The 18463-nt window shown below is 46.1% G+C and overlaps 1 protein-coding gene across 1 annotated transcript; it reads right to left on the bottom strand.

Annotated features, from left to right (window-relative positions):
* Window positions 1-16650: 16650 nt before the first annotated feature.
* LOC136560843 (G-protein coupled receptor 35-like) lies at window positions 16651-17852 on the bottom strand. The gene has a single exon (XM_066556918.1). It carries the CDS (start codon window positions 17850-17852, stop codon window positions 16917-16919), a length of 936 nt encoding a protein of 311 aa, XP_066413015.1. The 3' UTR covers window positions 16651-16916.
* Window positions 17853-18463: the final 611 nt, after the last annotated feature.

Here is an 18463-nt window from a genome sequence, read left to right as displayed (position 1 = left end):
AATCCCAGATGCACCTGTTCCATTCCACAGCAGCAGATAACCATTGGTTACATTTTGTTCCTGAGGCCTCTCAGCTTCTCAGGAGGAAAAATCCTAAGGAAAGGATTTTCCATTAAAAATGTCTGTGACACTGGGGCTGGGTTGGATTTGATGATCTTGAAGGTCTCTTCCAGGCTGGTTATTCTGTGAATTCTGTGTGACTCAGAGTCCAGCCCCAGCTCAGGGCTTTGCCCCTGCTCCAGAATGGGGCTGGCAGTGGGAATGTTCCCGGGGCAGCCCCAGGGCTCCCAGGGCTGGAGCTGCAGCTGCAGAGGCAGGGATGGAGCTCAGAGCCCGGCTCAGGGCAGGACAGGCTCAGGGCTCCTCCGGGGCTGAGCAGCAGAGGGCAGCTGGAGCCTGGGCAATGTGTGCCAGGCCCTGCTGGAGCACTGAGGCACAGTGGGGTCACCTCAGCCCTGACAGAGCCACTCTGTCCTGCACGAGGCGTCCCTCTCGTCTACACAGGGGTGGTGACAGCACCAGCTCTGCCTTCGTGCATCTCTGACAACCTACAGTCAAGAAATTGGTGAAAAAAAGAGATTTTTTTGCATAGAAAACAGTAGTGTTTCCAGATATTTGTGTAGGCTGTCTACAAACAGGGACTAGAGTAATTCATAAGGGTATAAAGAAAATGGCTGTAGTTTATGACTGTATGAACAGACTCTTTTAGAATTATATTTCCCTGTATTACTATAAATGTTATGGAAAGTGCCTCTCTGGTTGTGGTCACCTAACTTAAGACTTACCTCTATATACAATGGGATTAGTTATTTCATGAATGAGAGAGTCTACAAGACAGTGGAAGCAAAATTAGTATTTCAAATGGTGTTGACAAGTTGGGCAAATGATTTAGAAAAAGATGAATTCAACAAGGCAGAAAGACACATGCAGAGTTTTACACACATCTGGGAATAGTTGTGAGCACAACTGTGAGATATGGGTGAGCTTCATATGCTGCAGATCTGAAAAGTGGGATCTGCAGCTTGGATTGTAAATGGAGCATGACTAGAAATGAAATAGAAGATTATGCTGTTGTAGGAAAAATGTCAATGTGATTATGGGATATTGATTTTTGAGGTTGTAGGAAGAACCTCATTCAGTCTTGGGTGGAAAGGAAAGGAAAGCTTAGTCCAAGAGAGGGTCTAAAAAACAGAGGCAAGAAACATCTGAAGCACAGCAGTAGCTGAGAGTATTTGGAGCGCAGATATTGGGGTGGGGAGGGCACAAATAGGTCTGCAAATACATAAATGGTAGCTGTGAAGGGGAAGGAAATAAACAGTCTGCTATATCCACTGCAAATGGGAAAAGAAATCATGGATTTACACTGCACTTGGAAATACTCTGCCTGGAAATTCAAACAAGCCTTTGTAATGCTGCAGACAGGTGAAACAGCAATACCCCTCCCTGGGAGGCGTTATCCAGAGCAGGTGAGACAAAATTCTGCAGCTAAGGGAGTGCTTGGGCTGCCCTTTGTTAGATGGGCTCTTCAGGCCTTTTGCACAAGTCTGTGCTCTCCCATGCAGAGACTGAGGGAATTCTAAATGACATTCTTGCCTTGGATAATGTGTTACTGCTGGGGCAGAGCAGCGTGCTGCCACACCTGGGGTACAGATCAGTGCAATCCCACAAACTCCTACCTTGGCATGAGTGCTCCTTGTTTTCTGCACACGGCAGGAGCCCCTCAGCAGTGGTGAAAGCCCAGAGTTTGTTTCTCCCTGCCCACTTGGGCACAGTTGGTTCCCTGATCTCACCAGTGGCTATGGCTGACTGAAGTCAGGAGTGTCCCCACACATCACTGCACTCTATAGAGAGAAATCCATCAAGAGAGAGCAACAAAAAATGAGGAAAGGAAAAAAAGAGATGCAAAAAGAACGAATGGAGCTTTCTTCAGATGTTTCTTTGTCATCTGGAGGCCAGAGCAGGCTGTGCTGAAGCAGCCCTTCCTGGGTTATTGGCTTATCACCAGGGCTGGAGCAATGTCTATGGGAATTGTTCTTCTTTTAGATTAGCCCTCTGAAGCAGAGAGGGAATTTGACATTTCTTGGTTAAGGTTAGGCCCTGCTTCCCATGCCTTCTGCTATGGAATGGAGCAGAGTGAGAGCAGGAGCTGAAAGGCATTTCAGAGGAGCTGAAAGCATTTCAAATGTATCAAACTGACACTAAGGCATAGTTTCCTTCACACTTGTGTTTCCACTTCCCTCTCATTTAATCCCAACTTTGGTTCCCCCTTTCCCCCAAATCCCTTTTGCTTGGCTTTGAGGTGAGCTGAGGTCTTCCAGGCTACTGCACAAATGACTTTGGGAGGAAAGGAACAAGCTGAAGGAGGATGAGCAAAAAACATTCAGGAACTCCGTTTTTAGGCTATTTTTCTCTTCCAAATGTGTTAGACATACTGCAAATGAGTCCTGTTAAATGTCTTTGTAGACATCCAAGCAGAGGTGCAAGTTCCCAGGCACTCTCCTTTGGGCAGGCCAGCAGAAATCTGCCCCAAATACCTTTTCCTGCTTTCCAAGGCCCCTTCTTCCCCTTCTCCCTCTCCCAGGCATGCTGGAGTTAGTTTCAGACAGAGGTGAGGTTCCCCTTTAGTGGTTTGACACTTTGTTCAACGCTGCGGTGCAGCAGCACAGTTGGGCCTTTAGGAGAGCAATCTTGGGCTTTGGCAGCTCTGGGCTGTGCAGGTGTTTTCCACCAGAGCAGGATCCAGCTCAGCACTTCCCTGCTGGGCTCTGGCTGCAGGCTGTGCCTGCTCTGATGCTGCACCAAGCCCTGGCAGGTGCAGGGATGAGCTGAGGAAGCCCTGGGTGGACAGAGGGGTTAATTGGATGTGATTCTGTGTGCTCATGGAAAGCAGAAATGTCCCTGGTGGGCCATTTGACATCAAGAGCAGTCTCTGGTTTGAGAGGTTCCTCAGCTCCAGGCTTGTGGTGTTGTGAGGCCCCCAGGACGAGGTGGGAGATAAGAATTTGACTCCATGTTCTCAGAAGGCTGAGATTTATTATTTTATTATACATTATACTATATGATATTTTATATTATACACTATATTATGTAATATATAATATAAATTAATTATTATTCATTTATCATTATATTATATATTATATTATATTATATTATGCATTATACTATATGTTATTTTATATTATACACTATATTATGTTATATATAATATAAATTAATTATTCTTCATTTATCATTATATTATATATTATATTATACATTATACTATATGTTATTTTGTATTATGCAATATATTATATTATGCATTTTATGTATTAAATATTATATTATATTATATTATATTACATTATATTAATGCTATACTAAAACTATACTAAAGAAAGAGAAAGGAGACATCAGAAGGCTTCACAAGAATGATAATGAAAGCTCATGACTGACTCCTCAGAGTCTGACCCAGCTGATGGTGATTGGTGATTAATTAAAAACAATTCACATGGAACCAATCAAAGATGCACCTGTTGGTAAACGATCTCCAGACCTCATTCCCAAGCAATCAGATAATTATTGTTTTCATTCTTTTCTGGGGCCTCTCAGCTTCCCAGGAGAAAAAATTCTGGCGAAGGGATTTCTCAGAAAACATCCTGGTGACACAGGCTGCAGTAGCTGGGGCAAGCATGGGCTGGTTTTGCAGCCTGCCATGGCAAGGATGGTGTTCCAGCCTTGCAGGGCAGGCTCCCTGCAGACCCAGGGCTCCCTGGGCTCAGGTGCTGTGGACAGCCAGAGTGAAAAATGCATATTTATGATTGGCTTTTCACAAATATTAAAATGAATATCATATGTGTTGTGTTAGAAAGTAATGCTGTAATAATTTTCTTAAGTAGTGTGTTAAATATAGTTTTAGGTTATAACATAACGTTAAAATAGAAACTATGCTATGTAGGATACTTTCTTTAAAGAAAGGACTTGCACCAGATAGCAGCCACAGGACACCTGAATCTTTCAGAGAAAGAGAATTTATTGCTCCCTTATCAGAAGAAACAAACTTCTTCCTGCCTGCTCAGCCCTGATGACACCGTCAGGATTCAGAGGAAGAAGCTGACACTGCCCAGACAGAATCCTGTGTTTGAATGGAATTTATGCATCATGGATGAGGTGTATGAACATGCAACAGGCTGTTGCTTTTGAGGGTTAATCCTCTGTTAAGGTGGGTCCTTTTTGGGCTTGTGTTGCCCAGAAAGGTACCCGGACATCTGTAACTCTTTGTTTTTATTGTCTCATATTGTCCTAATCCAAATATTCCAAATTTTTATTACTCTAATTATATTACTATTTTAATAACCATTTTATTACTATTAAACTTTTAAAATTTTAAAAACAAGTGATTGGCGTTTTTCACAGCCAGCACTGCAACCCAGGGATGGGGCAGCAGGGGCTTGGCTGGATTTCTGCTTCCTGTCAGCCTGAACTGGGAAAACCCTGCTGGGGAGGGGAGCTGCAGGGTGAGAGGCTGATGTATGTGCAAGGCTCCTCCTCACGAGAAGGCAGTGGGGTCATGCACTTGCACTTTTTCTCTGGCTGCCCAAAACCAGGAGCTCTGTGCTGAGGGGGGGGTCCAGGGACTCACAGAAGTTGCTAAGACAGGGTGGCAGAGCCACATCTGAGCTCTGGCTAGCAGTGAGGGAAGATGGTGGAGTCCAAAAGAGCCCGAGTGAAATTTCTTGAGTCACCTGAAAAGGCAGCTTAGCACAGAGAGTCCCCATCCCTGGGTGTGTTTAACAAAGCCTGGATGTGGCACTCAGTGCTGGGGTTTAGTTGAGGTGTTGGGGCTGGGTTGGACTTGAGGATCTTGAAGGTCTCTTCCAGCCTGGTGGTTCTGTGACTCTGTAATCCCTATATTGGAAAAAAAAAAAAAAAAGAAAAATGCCTACTTTTAGTCTGGAAGTCCCATGTGGAGAACATTAAGAACATTACTGAACCTTTGAGTTCATGCAGAACATCTTAGAATTGGGAGTTGAAGAAAAAGCAGTTTATTAAAAAAAAAGTATCTATAGTCATGCTATCTGCTGAGAAATATCAGTCATGGGGAATTCCTCATTTCTCTGGATTTACAAGCTTAATGCATCAGGAGATAATTGTATTTTATTTCCCTGAGTGCATGCTGCAGCCACTGCCACGTCTCTCCTCGACGTGTACGTGCTTTCTGTTCCTCTTATGTCACACCACTACTTTTTGTCACCAGCACAGGAGAACAGGCAGAAAAAGAAGTTATTTTCTCTTTATTCTGACTGATGCATTATTTACTTCTCCACTGGAGACTGAGGTTTGTGTCCACAATATTTCTCCTCAAACCAGGATTTTAGAAATTACAGATGATCACTCATGGAGGTTGTTCTTTAACCGTTGTCTTAAAATGAAACCTCAAATATTTTTTTCTCTTTTTTGTGACAACTTTCTGGTTGATTGAACTTCCTGAATTTAGTGACATCTATGCTTATTTGCTCTTATGTGTGTATTTATTGAGCCAGATGTGCTGGAAACAAACCATTTGGTGCCTTAGGCTTTGTTGATCAGAGGCAGGCTACTCTGGCACGAGGGAGAGAAGCAAAATATGAAGCAGGTTGAGAGGTGGTTCCTTCTGCATTTTGCAGCTTGGTGGTTGGTAATAAAAGAGGTTAATGGGGGGATGCTGGTGCAGAAGGACAGACCTGGGACTTTGCCCTGCTGGGTGTTTCCCTCCCACAGGGATAGGTTGGAGGGACAGATTTTGGGTAATTCACTGCTCCCTGTGAGGAGCACGATTGCTGGCTGGGGTCTATTAGCTACTCACCTTCCTCTCTGCCTGCCTTTCTTCTCTCCAGCTGAGGGCTGTTCTGCCAAGCTGTGACAGTGAAGGGACTTCAGGGAGCACCAGGACACTCTGAATTCCCAGGGCTTGAGCAGAGGGGGATTTATGGTGTTGTGAGACCCCACTGGCCCTGCACTGGCAGAGCTCAGACTGCTCTTTGCTGTCCCTGGGAAGGTGGGTGAGGCTGCACCAGAATTAGCTGTGAACTCTTTAGAGAAAAGTGGATTTTCATGAAAGCAAAGCCCCAGCCACCTGTATCAGCATTGCTTAGGAACATCTTTAATGACAAGAGGGAGAACACAGGCATGAGGAAGAGCTCTGGCACCTCCTGCCCTTATCTGTGTGTCGTGGTTTGAGAGGAAATGAGTTTTTTGAGATGCTGTGGTCAAACCAATGGGTGCTGAGATTTGAGTACTGGCACCTGGTGTGGCCACTGGGGACATGGATATGCCTCTGAGAACACAGGGGTTAAAAGCAGAGAAACACAAGAGGTCTCAACTGTGTTTCCAGGGGAAGCCTATGGCACAAGGGGGACTCCTCTCCTCTTGATGAACTGAGAATTGATTTTCTAAAGGGTGGTGATGGACTGAGAGCTGGTGATCTGAGGGATGGATGTATTGGAAATTTGATGGAGGAAATGTTTTTGGAAGATTTTCATTCTTTCTGTGTGTTTCTTTTTACATATAGTTGTAGGTTAGTTAATAAAGTTTTCTCTTCTTTATTCTTAAGTGGGAGCCTGCTTTGCTTACTCCTGGTCACATCTCACAGCAGAAACCAGGGAGAGAGTATTTTCATGGGGGCACTGGCATTGTGCCAGCATCAAACCATGACACTGTGACTTCACCTTGTTGAGAAGAGAGAGCCTGTTTTTACCTTGCAGGCCAAAATGCTGCTGTTTGCCAGGTGTTCATGCTGCTTCTCCTTCACCATGTCCCTGCCCCACAGCAGCGCCACAATCTGCAGCACCAGGGCAGCACAGCCTGCAGCAGGAGGAAAGGGGCTTGCACAGCTCACGTTCACTGGGGAAAAGAAATGTCCTCCTGTTGTGGTTTCCACTTCTGCCATGGCAGATTCAGGCTGTCAGCATGCTCACACCTCCAGTGTGACAGCTGGGGCTGTAGGTACACAGGGCAGCCTGGAAAGATCCCTGAATTTGTTGGTCCTGTTTGTAATAAACACATTCTGACCATTCTGACCATCTCATCTTGGCCTTAGGTCAAGAATGATCTTTTTCTTTACTCTTAAAAAAGGAAAGAGAAAGGAGTGTGAGTCAGTGCCAAAGGGACAGATAAAAGTGGTGTGCTTCTTGCAGAAGAGGTTTTTTTTGAGCTTTTGTTTGTTTGCTTGCTTGCTTTCAGTGGTTTTTTGGCTTTCTATCAGATCAATTTTGCTGCAGTTGATAACACACCAGAAATGCCCTGGGCTGGGTGACTGATCCATGCTGGGGCAGGATGCTTAGCACTGCTCAGGATAACTCAGTGGCAGCAACCACTTCTGACCACCCAAATCTGCCTCTGAGTGCTGCAAAGGCTGAGCTGCTTTTGGCATCATTTAAAGAGGATGATGATAATAATAATAAAAAGGAAAAAAAGATCCCCCAGACTTGGCAATGCCAAGTCCAAATGGCTGATGGAAATAGCAGTAGTTTTCCAATGAACCTCTCATTTCCTTGTTTAGTGATCACATCTCTGCATAACCAAGAATTGGTCATGAGTCACCTTTTCTAGAACCAGTAGATAGATCAGTTTTCTTATTGCTGGGATTGTTTTGGTTTTGTGTGCTGTTTTGGCTCTTGTTTTTTAGGTGAGGGTCTTTTTTGTTCTTTTTTTGTTTTCTTTCTCTTTCTTTCACCTGCATTGATGGAAATTCTTGTGGTGCATGTGCTGCCTTCACTGGGAGCTGCACTGGGCACCTTGGGGCTGGGGTGGAATATCCCAGGGGGTTGGAATGCTGGGGACCCAAGACTGTTATAGATGGATAATGAGATGATTGGCTCTCACAATTAAAAGATAACTATTGTGTGAATATTAAGAAAAGCTTTAGTGATGTACAGTTATGTTATTGCAGTTTACATGTCCTCTGTTCTCCCCACAGTTCCCTTTCCCCCTGTATTGTTGCCATCAGACAGCCTGGGCTGTCCAGGACAGGTACAAAGAAGCTGCACAGGTGTCCCTGGCATGGGGCAGGTGGGAATGGAAAAGCTTGGGGGTGCTCAGGGGGTGGGCATGGCAACACCTGAGCTCCAATGCAGTTACAAGAAAGCAGTTTGCAGTGATAAATGGCAAAGAAGAGCTGAGTGACAGCCTTTGGGAGGGGCCAGGGCTGGCTGATGCAACCCCAGGGGTATAAAAGGGGCTACAAAAGGCTGAGCATCCATCTTAAAGATGAACTGGCCATGTGGTGTGCATGAGGGGCAGTTCCCAGTTGTCAGGGTCTGTACCTGCTCAGAGTGACCCTGAGAAAAGTTCCAAAGTCTCTTTTCCCAGCCCAGCGCTTGAAGAACGAGTCAGAGCTCTTCAATTTTCGGTCTTGAAGTTGTTTATTAATTCTTATCTATAAAATTTTCTTTCTGCCCAGCTGGGGTCTGCTCAGCAGGACAGACAGGCACTCTGACCAACCCCAGGGCGGTGTTATCTCTTTATACTACAAACTACAGATAACATGTTTGCAATTACTTTCCAATACCTATCACCCATGTTAGACAGTGAGCTTCTACTCTAAACCAATCCAAAAGTGCCACCATCACAGCAGAAGATGGAGACCAAGAAGAAGAAGAAGAAGAAAGGCTGGACATTCCCAAGTCCCTCCATCTTGTCCCCAAAACCTCCATTCCAAAAATCCTAAAATCTACATTTTCACCCTCTGATAATTTTATTGTTACATTATTTAAACTTCTGTGGCTTTCAGGTCTTCATCCAAAGCTGGTAATTTGCTCCACGGGTCATAATCAAACCCCCAGGTGTTCTGGGCTGTGTGCCAGGGTCTCTGAGCCCCTGGCAGGAGTCCCAGCAGCTCTGGGCACCCAAAGGGATGCACTGAGTTCTGACACCCAGTGCTGCAGCCTTTTCCTTCTGTAGGCCTTTGTTGTATTTTTGTTAAGGTTTAATAAACCTCTTTAAATTTTCAAAGTGAGCAGTTGTCTCTCACAAGACAGATGATGCACTTTGGACCTGGTTAACATAAGAGATTTGATAACAGGATGCCTTGGCAAAAACAAATGGAACTTTCAAAATTAGACCTGGATTGCAAGAATTTGATTAAATCAAACGGGTTTACTGGAAAAAGAAAATCCCATTAAACTCTGCAAGCAAGAGATGTTGTTATGTGCATAAGTTTGTGTATGTGATTTTAAGCTAATCATTGCAGTACACATTACTAGTCTCCCTGCAATAGTATAGAAGTGCTTGTGTCCCACAATAAAATGGAATTCTGATCACCAAGTCAGTCTCCCTGTCCCTCTCCATTGCCAGGGCTACTGAACTGCACAGGCCCTGCAGGCATGGCAGCCTCCCTCCCTCCTCTCTCAATGCCCAGCTCATGCCCAGCTGCTCCCAGGGCAGGGGGAGCTGCTGCTTCTGCAGTGGGCAGGGCAGCAAGGGGGGCTCTGCTGAGCAGCTGGACCCTGGGGGACAGTTTGTTTGCTGGCACTGCTGTGGTGACTGTGGCAAGCACTGGCTTCTGGTGAAACAGAGCACCCCGAGGAAGGAAAGGCTCTGAAAAATAAAACTGCTGCACAGTTTGCTCTCTAGAAAGTGTCATCGCTGAATTTTTTTAAGGAAAGACTGGCACTTGGTGCCATGGTCTAATGGACACGGTGGTGTTTGGTCATAGGTTGGACTTGATGATCTCAGAGGTCTTTTCCAACCAAATTGATTCTGTGAGTCTGTGAAACAGCAACTTCTAAAGCTTGCTTTTTCTCTGGACATCGTACCCCCCATTTCTCTCCTCTGTCACAGCACAAAGAGGCAAAAAGAGTTTCCAGTTGCAGCAGGACCCTGGCACTGGCTGGGCATGAAAAGTGGCACTGGTTGGGTGGTTCCCATGACACAGTCTGGAGGAAGAAGGGCAGGTAAAGGCACACCTGCAGCCCAGGGAGGGCATTTATTGCATCAGCATGAGCCTGATGCCTGATACCAGAGCTTCCCCATGCATCCTTCCATGGAGGAGAGGTTTGTGGGGTGGCTCCAGTGCAGATCCAGGAATGAACCATGCAGGAGGAGAGGCCAGGCCAGTGCCTGTGCTGGGGACAGCCCCTGCAGAGCCATCAGAGCCAAAAGCAAGGGACAAGGGGTGTGCTGCACTGGGAGCTGTGTGTCCCTCTGTCCCTCCTCTGACAGCAGCTGAGACCTCTGCACTGGCAGGGCCTTCACCAGCACTGGGGGGAAGTTTGAACTGCACAAAAATCAACTTTTGTGATTTCTGTCTTCTGTCTGTGCCATCTGATGTGCTGTGCCTTTGTGCAGCTGGAAACTTTGGCCCAGAAGTGACTCACACTCTTCAACCTCTGCCTAACACAGCCCCAGGTGAAAGCAGAAGGTCAAGCCCTCCTTGCATCACTCTTACCAGGAAAATAAAAATGTTAAAATGTTAAATAAGGAAATGTTTCAAGGGAAGGTAAAGGGAGAAGTGAGGATGTGTGTTTATGAAGATATGTGTTTAGGAGGAAGAGGAAAGTGTTGAAATACACCAGTGAAAATAAGTCAGCCTGGCATCTATTGGTGAACAAAAGCCCATGCAAATTGATTAAAAAAAACCCCAAAGCAACCAGAAATGGGTTGGATATCATAACTGGTTTCAGTGTTTTCACTTGAAATCTGCTTCACAATGATCATGTAGATAAATTGCCACCAGCAGCACAGTCCAAACCTGAGGTGAGTATTTAAATGTAACCTCTGGGAAACCTTTACCTTTTTGAAACAGAGTGCTTTTTCTGCTGTGCCCACATCTTTGTGAGAGGTCTTTTCTCTCTCTCTCTCTCTCTTTTTAATTTTTTTTTTTAAATCTTTCTTTTATTTTTTTTTGAAAGGCAGTGAGGAATGCTGCCAGGTTAGGATCCCTGTCCCAGGCAGGCAGGTGGTAGCACCCACTTACCCACTTCCCTTTCTGTGGGGGAAGGCAGATTGGGTGGCCAGGGGGCCTTTCCTTGGGCAGCCCAGCAGGAGCTGAAACCAGGGGAGCTCACTGCAGGGCTTCCATTTCCTACACTGGGAAAGGGAGGTGGAAAAGGCTCTGCCTCTACTCAAAACTCCCTGCTGTGACTGAAACAGATCTGGGGTCCAGGATATGAGAGGTGAGAACAGAAGAATCTTTAAAAACGAAAGAAAACGCCCACCAGACCCCAAATGTGTGTATCTGAGCAGTTTTGTTGTATTTGTGGTTGGATTTGAGCTGGGAGTGCTGCAGACCATCCCTCCCCCCAGGAGTCAGGAGGTGAAATCATCCCTTGCTGCTCTCTGCCTACCAAAATATCATCTGCTCTTCCCAAAGGGGCAAAACTCACCATTTGATTCCAGCCAAGTGGCAAAAGAGAGAATTCCAGTCCTGCTATTAAAGGCACTTATCTTTGACTATTACCCAGTTTATTTCACCTTTAAAATGTTTCAAAGTTCTGTTTCTTTCCAAACAAAACAGAAGCCAAAGCCCCTCCCTCTCTAAAATCACAAAAGCCCTGTGAATGAAGCCATGAACTGAGATGGAACCTGTACCTGCAGGGGCAGAGAGCAGAGATGCCCTGGTGGGTGTGCTGCCCCCAGGCACAGAGCCTGCTCTGGCCCCTGGGCTGGCAGAGGGGACAGGGAGCAGCCCCAGGGCACTCCAGCCTGGCATGGCCAGTGTCCAGAATGTGAAGCAAGCAGCCTTGGGGTGTACAAGGAAGGATTGAATTGTCCCTGATTGCTCAGTTGTCAGTGGGGAGTAGAAAGGTGTTGGGGTATCAGCTGCATTCTTCCATTCAGCAGAATAATCAGAAGGAAAGGAAGTGAGCAGCAATAAAAGATGTTATTGTTAAATGACAGCTTAAACAAGAATCTCTTCCTGCCCCAAGATCACTCCTAGCTTTCTGCCCACACTGGCTGCTGAGAAAATGCCTGTTGCTGCCATAGAGCCAGATCAGCTCAGGCAGCTCCTTTCCTTCTGCCACTAAGGGCTCTTCTCAGGAAAAACAGGTCATAAATAACCTTTGTGGTAGGCAGAAGTGTAAATGCAGGGAAGTCATGAAGCACGTGCAGCAATGCAGAGCTGGTGTGTGCTGGGGACACAGAGGCACAGAGCCTCTGCTGTGGCACTGACAACAGCTGCTCCTTTGGTCCCCAGGCAGTGCAAGGTGACTTTTAGGGGAAATGTGGTGCTTCTGGAGCCTGTATTTATACAGCAACACAGAGTAAGGGTTTAACTGTGGGCTGTGGTACCCACCAAGGGCTAAAGACTTGGAGAATTGCTGTTGCAATTTTGAGGCTGATGGAAGTCAGGCCTGAAATATCTGTGCCAGATTTTTACTGAACCAAAGCAGGGAGCCTGGCTGGAAAGCCAAGGGCCAGAAAGGTAGAATTAGAGAGTGCTCACCTTGGTAGGAAAATGTTAGCAGGCAGAAGTGGGATTTAGAAGTTAGCAAAGCAAAGCTGCTGGCAGACTGTGCCAGGGTTTCTGATGGACAGGGCTGCAGATGCTGCAGCCTTTCAGCACATTGAGGAATGAGGAACATTCATGTCTGCCTAGTGTCAGACACTGTTCCTGGCTGGGGCACAAGGGCTCATCTCCTTGGAGTGACATAGTGATGGCTCTGAGCTTCATTCAGAAACTGAGAGATTGCTTCTGCTTCAAGCTAACGATAATGAGCCACCCCAATTTTTACTTCCCCAGCAGCGCCCTCTTTTTCTGTCTTAGATAAAATTGTTTTTGAACTGTGTCACAGCTTTTTGGTAGCAGCTTTTACACTTTCCCCCCACACCTGACATTCAGCTGAACTCTCATTTTTCAGTCAGCCACCCCGGCTGGCACAGGGTTCGTTGTTGAAATGTGACAACAAAAGCAAATGGAAAGCCCCAAGCAAGAGATCTGCTGTGAGATGTTAGCAGACCTTTGTGAGCACCAACATGAAAGTCAGAGGGAGGTTTGGATGTGTACCTGCACCCTGTGTGTGTGCCCTCCCTGTGCAGCCACCTCCAGTGCTGCAGCTGCTCTGGTTCCACCTGGTTGTGTAACAAATCCATTCGGGGTTTTTGACACGTGTGACACTGCCTGCATCCAGCTTTGTCATCAACTCACAGAATCACAGAATTATTACAATGTAGGAGCTGCCAGTGCAAGATGTTTGTGCTGCCTGTGTCCTGCTGCTGCTGGGGGGTGGTGTGGCCTGACCAGGGCAGGGTGAAGCCATGCAAGCTGGGAGTCTGAGAGGTGGAGGTTCCAGCCCTTCTCACACCTGTGCCCTCCTCACCTGGCAAGCCCAGTGTTGGTGTTGTCCAGCCTTGGCTCTAGAGAAATGAAAGGCAGAGTGCATTCTGTGCTATGAAGGTTAAATTGCACATACTTGAAAGCTGGAGGATGTGGTGAGAGGTTTCTGCAGCAAGATAAAAGCAAGCCAGGCAAGGCCTGCACTGCCTGGATAGTCATGGTCCACCTTCCAGGCAGTGGTGGAAGAATCATTACCTTGTTGGCAAGTGCTTGGATCCCCCTTGTCTCCCAGAGGTTGCTGAGCCCACCAGAAATACCTGTATACACTGAAATACCTGTACACACTGAAATACCTGTATATCAATCACTGAAACACCTGTATATTAATTAAACACCTGTATACACTGAAATACCTGTATATCACTGAAATACCTGTATATCACTCACTGAAACACCTGTATATCAATCACTGAAATACCTGTATATATCACTGAAATACCTGTATATCAATCACAGAAATACCTGTATACACTGAAACACCTGTGTATCATTGAAATATCTGTATATCACTGAAATACCTGTATACACTGAAATACCTGTATATCACTGAAATACCTGTCAATCAATAACTGAAATACCTGTCTATCAATAACTGAAATACCTGAACACATTGAAATACCTGAACACACTGAAATACCTGTATATCACTGCTGCCTCCTCACTGCTAAAATCTTCTCTTACTTCTTCTCTGTGTGGGCGGGAGAGCTTGGCCAGGTGGCTCATGAATTTGGAGGACACTCTTTCTACTAAATCAGCCTGAAAGCTGCAGCTGGGAAAAGCAAAAGAGTGAATAAATAGAACAGTAAAAAACCAGTTTTCTAGCTGGGGAACTTGAGGGGCTTTCTTGGTCCTTGTGCTGCATTTCAGCCCCAGCACTCCTGAATCCCTGGCTGCCCTCCTGAATGGTGAAGCACAAAAGTTTTGGAGGCTCTGCAGGGAGGAAGCTTGGCTGCCTCAGGCCAGGCACTCACCGTGTGTCTCTGGGCTGCCAGAGGCAGGCCAGGCACTGGAAGTTGGGTGGCTGAGCAGAGCGTGCTCGGAAGTGCTTTGTTTACAGGCTGCTTTGCATCTCCCCCACCCTTTTTGTCAGCGGTTGGTGGAGTAGAAGTGGTTTTTTTCTTGCCCATTTTAAACAGCAGTTTGGTTTGAGCAGCTCTCACCCATGTTGGTGAGACCAGAGGTATAGAAAAAACACACTGGCAATCTGGTGATCTCAATCACCATGCTCTCACCCACGGATCCTGTACTGGGGGAGAATGTTAAAGCTCTGTTAGCTTTCCTGGGGAACAACCCATCAGATCACAGAGGTGCAGATGTCATTCAGCAGTGCAGGAGAGCCAGCAGCAGCAGCAGCAGGGCTGGGAAAGCAGGGTGTGACCCTTGGGCTGAGCCACAGCACAAAATCCATCTCTGCATGCACTGCACCCCTCGACGCTGCTTTGATCCATTCAAACAATATTTAAGTGTAGAAAAGGGGAGATGAACCAACCTCCTTAGGAGGTCTTTGCAGCCAGAGCCTCTCCTCCTTTCCCTTTGTCCTCCTTTCACTTCCCATTGTGTAGTAAGCAAAGGAAAGATTCTGCTTTCAGATTTTGGTGCTTACAGAGCAGATATCCCCATTTTTGTCTGAATCTCTGGAAGCATGCTGAGAAGCCTGCATCCCCTGGGAAGCTGGCAGGGTTTTGCTGCTGTCCTGTGCACTGAGCAGCCACTGCCCAGGTGGATGGAGGGCTCTGCTCAACCATTGTCTGCAGCAGAGGGTTCCTCCTTTTGGCATTGCCTTGAACAGGAGGAGACACAAAGGCGGGGCTGGGTGTAGGAGCTGTAGGGATGTTTTTGTGGCAGCAGCACGTGCAGATGGACAGCAGCTGTCCTAGGGTGCCTTTATGATGCTTGTATCCCCAGTCATCTGTCCTGTTTAGGCTGGATATTAAGTTCTGCACCTCTAAGACTGGTTCTGAAAGTGAAGGGGAATAAAAAAAGTGTGCAGTGTGTTTGCAGAAACTGCACTTGCTGCTCTGCATTCCTTCTCACGAACTGTGTTGTCTGCAGCACAAACAGAAAGAAAGAACTGCGCTTTTTAGTTTTTGGTTTTTTTTGTTTTTTTTTTAGCTAACTGAAGCAGAGAAATTCCCCAGACTGTGATTTTTCTTTTTCTTGAAACTGATCAGCCTGCTCTGGACTGCAAACCCAGAAAACACCGGGAGCTCACACTGGTGGCCCACCGGGGCTGGGACACTGCATTTCCAGCACAGAAGGGACTGGTAAGAGACTGAGTGAGCCAAGTTACACCCCACCAAAAAAACTTTCTGAATTTGCCATCTCTTCAGAACAAGAAATTTTATTGTGTAGTATTATTATTTGTTTTATATACTTGTGAATGCTTTCCTTGTTAAATAAACAGCTTTTTTCCACTTTTCTCCAAAGAAATCTTTTCCTGAACCAACAGGGAAAAGGGCCACTTAAATCTGCTTTCTGGAAAAACCCTGTCGGAAGTTTCGTCCCAAATTTGCCTTAAACCAAACCAAATCCAGCAGCCCAGCCTGGGGTTAGGAGGTGTGAGTGGAGGTGTGTGCATGGTGCAGCCCAGCTCAGGGTGTGTGGTCTGAAGCTGCTGAGTGGTTTCATCTACTTTTTAGGTGTTTGTGGTAAAATTACCACAGGGTGGGACACTCTGCTCTGCCTTAAAAAATTCCAGTCCCAGTTAGAGCTCGCACCCACTGCCCCTGGCTTGGACAACAGGGAGCTGTCCCTCCTGGACAGGCAGCACAGCAGGCCCTCTACCACCCCATCTCCCCCCTTTTCCATTCAACTCATTAAGAACCTGAATTCCATGCTAGAGACACAACTTTATTTAGGTTGATTTCCTTGGAACAGCTTTGTTACCACTTTAGACAGTCCTTTACACTATAAGATTCAACAGAGTCCTAATATAGAGTCCTTGTTCCCACTGCTCTGCACCAAATCTTTAATTTTAATTTGACTCAAACATTTTGACTCACACAAGTTTTTCCGCAGTTCAAGCAATTGCAATTTCTTCTGACTTTGTGTTGTAATGATGATCACTTTGTAGCTGTTACATTGCTGTAAAGTTCTTTAAAGAAAGCTAAATATGCCTATTATGGGATTCTGCATTATTGGCAACTAAAAACCAGTAAGGTTGTGACTTACAGAAACACCATCCTTCTTTCTCTGCATGCTTTCACTCTGATTTTTTAAAAGTTTGTTGACATTTGGAATAGCCTATTTCTTTGTCACAGCTGCACAAACACTGATCCAAGGTGGGGATGAGAGACAAAACCCAATCCTTTACCAGTGCCTGTGCTTCTTTTGGGTTTCATGGGAAAATGAAAGATGGGGTTTTTTGGCAGGGAAAATCTACCATACCCTTTTATGCAAATTTGCATTAAGGCAGAGAATTGTCAACGGCAATCTAGATCATTAGATCAGAACCTGGACTGCTGTGGTTGTCTGATTCAGAGCTGAATCATGTATCTGAATGTTTCCCATTAGTAGACTGTTCCTCCACCCCACTCTTATAAAAAGCAAGTGTGAAACCCTGCTAGTGAGTCCCAGTTGAACACGGCAAATATAAAATGCGTGCTGTATGTGTTTTGTCTTAATGTGTTACATGTGAGAGCTGAATTTCAGCTTCCTCACCGGCCTCAGATTTGGACTTTGCTAGCTTGGGAGATGCTTCCTTAAATTCCTTGTTGACAAAGTAGTAACAAATGGCATCCAGGCAGCAGTTTGTGTTGGCGAGGATGGAGGCGAAGTGCACGAAGTTGTTGATGCTCTGTATTGCCGAGCAGTCGGAGCTGACGGAGTCCAGGATGAAGCGGAGGAGATGCCCAACATAAAGAGGTAAGAAGCAGATGATGAACACAGCCATGTTTGCAGACACAATGTAGACAGCTTTCCTGGTCAGCATTTCATTGCAACAGTTGTCAGTCTTCTTTCTCCTGAGCTCTGCAATGATTTGTATGGAGCAGTAACTCAAGATGAGCAGCGGTATGAAAAACCCTGCAATAATGGTACACAGTGTGATCACCGAGGGTGTCACAGAAGATTTTTCAAAGCAAAAATCATCTTCTCTTCGGTCCTCAAAGCTTTTAATGAGACAAGTCTCACAGATGATGACTATCCAGAGGACTCCAGAGGCAAAAGCTGCCTTCAGTGGAGACCTGAGTGCCTTGGATTTCAAAGGGTACTTGATTGCAAGGTACCTGTCAGCAGCAATGAGGGTGATGATACCGATGCTCATGAAGCGGTTTGTGAAATAGCCACCTTCCAGAACCAGGCACCAGCCATCCACCTTCAGGTGCTGGAACTGGGACTGAGTTTTGAATGGCAAGGTGAAGAGCAGCAAGCAGTCAGCCACAGCCAGGTTGACCATGTACACTCTGGTTTCTGTCCATTTGCCAAGTTTGTAACAGAACACCCACAGCGCCAACACGTTCAGCACAATGCCCAAAACCAAAACTGGGATGTAAACACACAGCTGGAAAACTGAAAATATTTCATAGGCTGTGATATTGCAGCTGCTGTGGTTCATTTTGGGAGTATCAAAACGTACAGTTCCTGCAAAAGCAAATGAAGCCTTTTACAAGGGAGGTTCTGGACTGAATCAGTGATTAATTCTAATTGAGAGAATTTGGGGCTTTGCTACCTTTTGCCTGATGTAGGGTACCTAGTGGGAAGAAGAAGGACAGGGACACAAGCCTGATCAGTTGTGAAGGAGAGAAAACTTAAGATTCTCCCTGGGCCCTGTGTAGGGAAGACTGCTCTTGGAGGGTTGGGAGGGAAAAGGGCTTGGGCCCCTGTTTTGGCTCAGACTTGGATCAGACAGCAGCAGATGTCCTGCAGCAAGGAGTTATGTGAGCCATTGCAAACATTTGATAGTGGGAAGGGGATCGTTAAACCCAGCTCTCATCCCTTCCCTTATAGCAGGGCTCAGTGGAAGCCAGCCAGTGACCTCACAGCTTAAAATGTCCCAGATGTGCAGCAGAAGGACAGCTGTCCTTTCCCTCAGTCCTGAGATGTCTCTGCATCACTTCTCATTATGACATGAGCAATTATTAGCGTATCTCTTATTAGTGTTGTCTCTCACCGGTTTCAGCTGCCTTCAAATTCTGTACTGAGAGGGCTGCACTGAGAATTGGAGTG

This window comes from Molothrus aeneus, chromosome 10, assembly GCF_037042795.1.
Source record: "Molothrus aeneus isolate 106 chromosome 10, BPBGC_Maene_1.0, whole genome shotgun sequence".
Taxonomy (NCBI): Eukaryota; Metazoa; Chordata; class Aves; order Passeriformes; family Icteridae; genus Molothrus; species Molothrus aeneus.
This window is presented reverse-complemented; position numbering and strand designations above follow the sequence as displayed.

Excerpts from the sequence above, each read along its gene's own strand:
- LOC136560843 (XM_066556918.1), bottom strand. The coding sequence starts at position 17,852 with ATGAACCACAGCAGCTGCAATATCACAGCCTATGAAATATTTTCAGTT.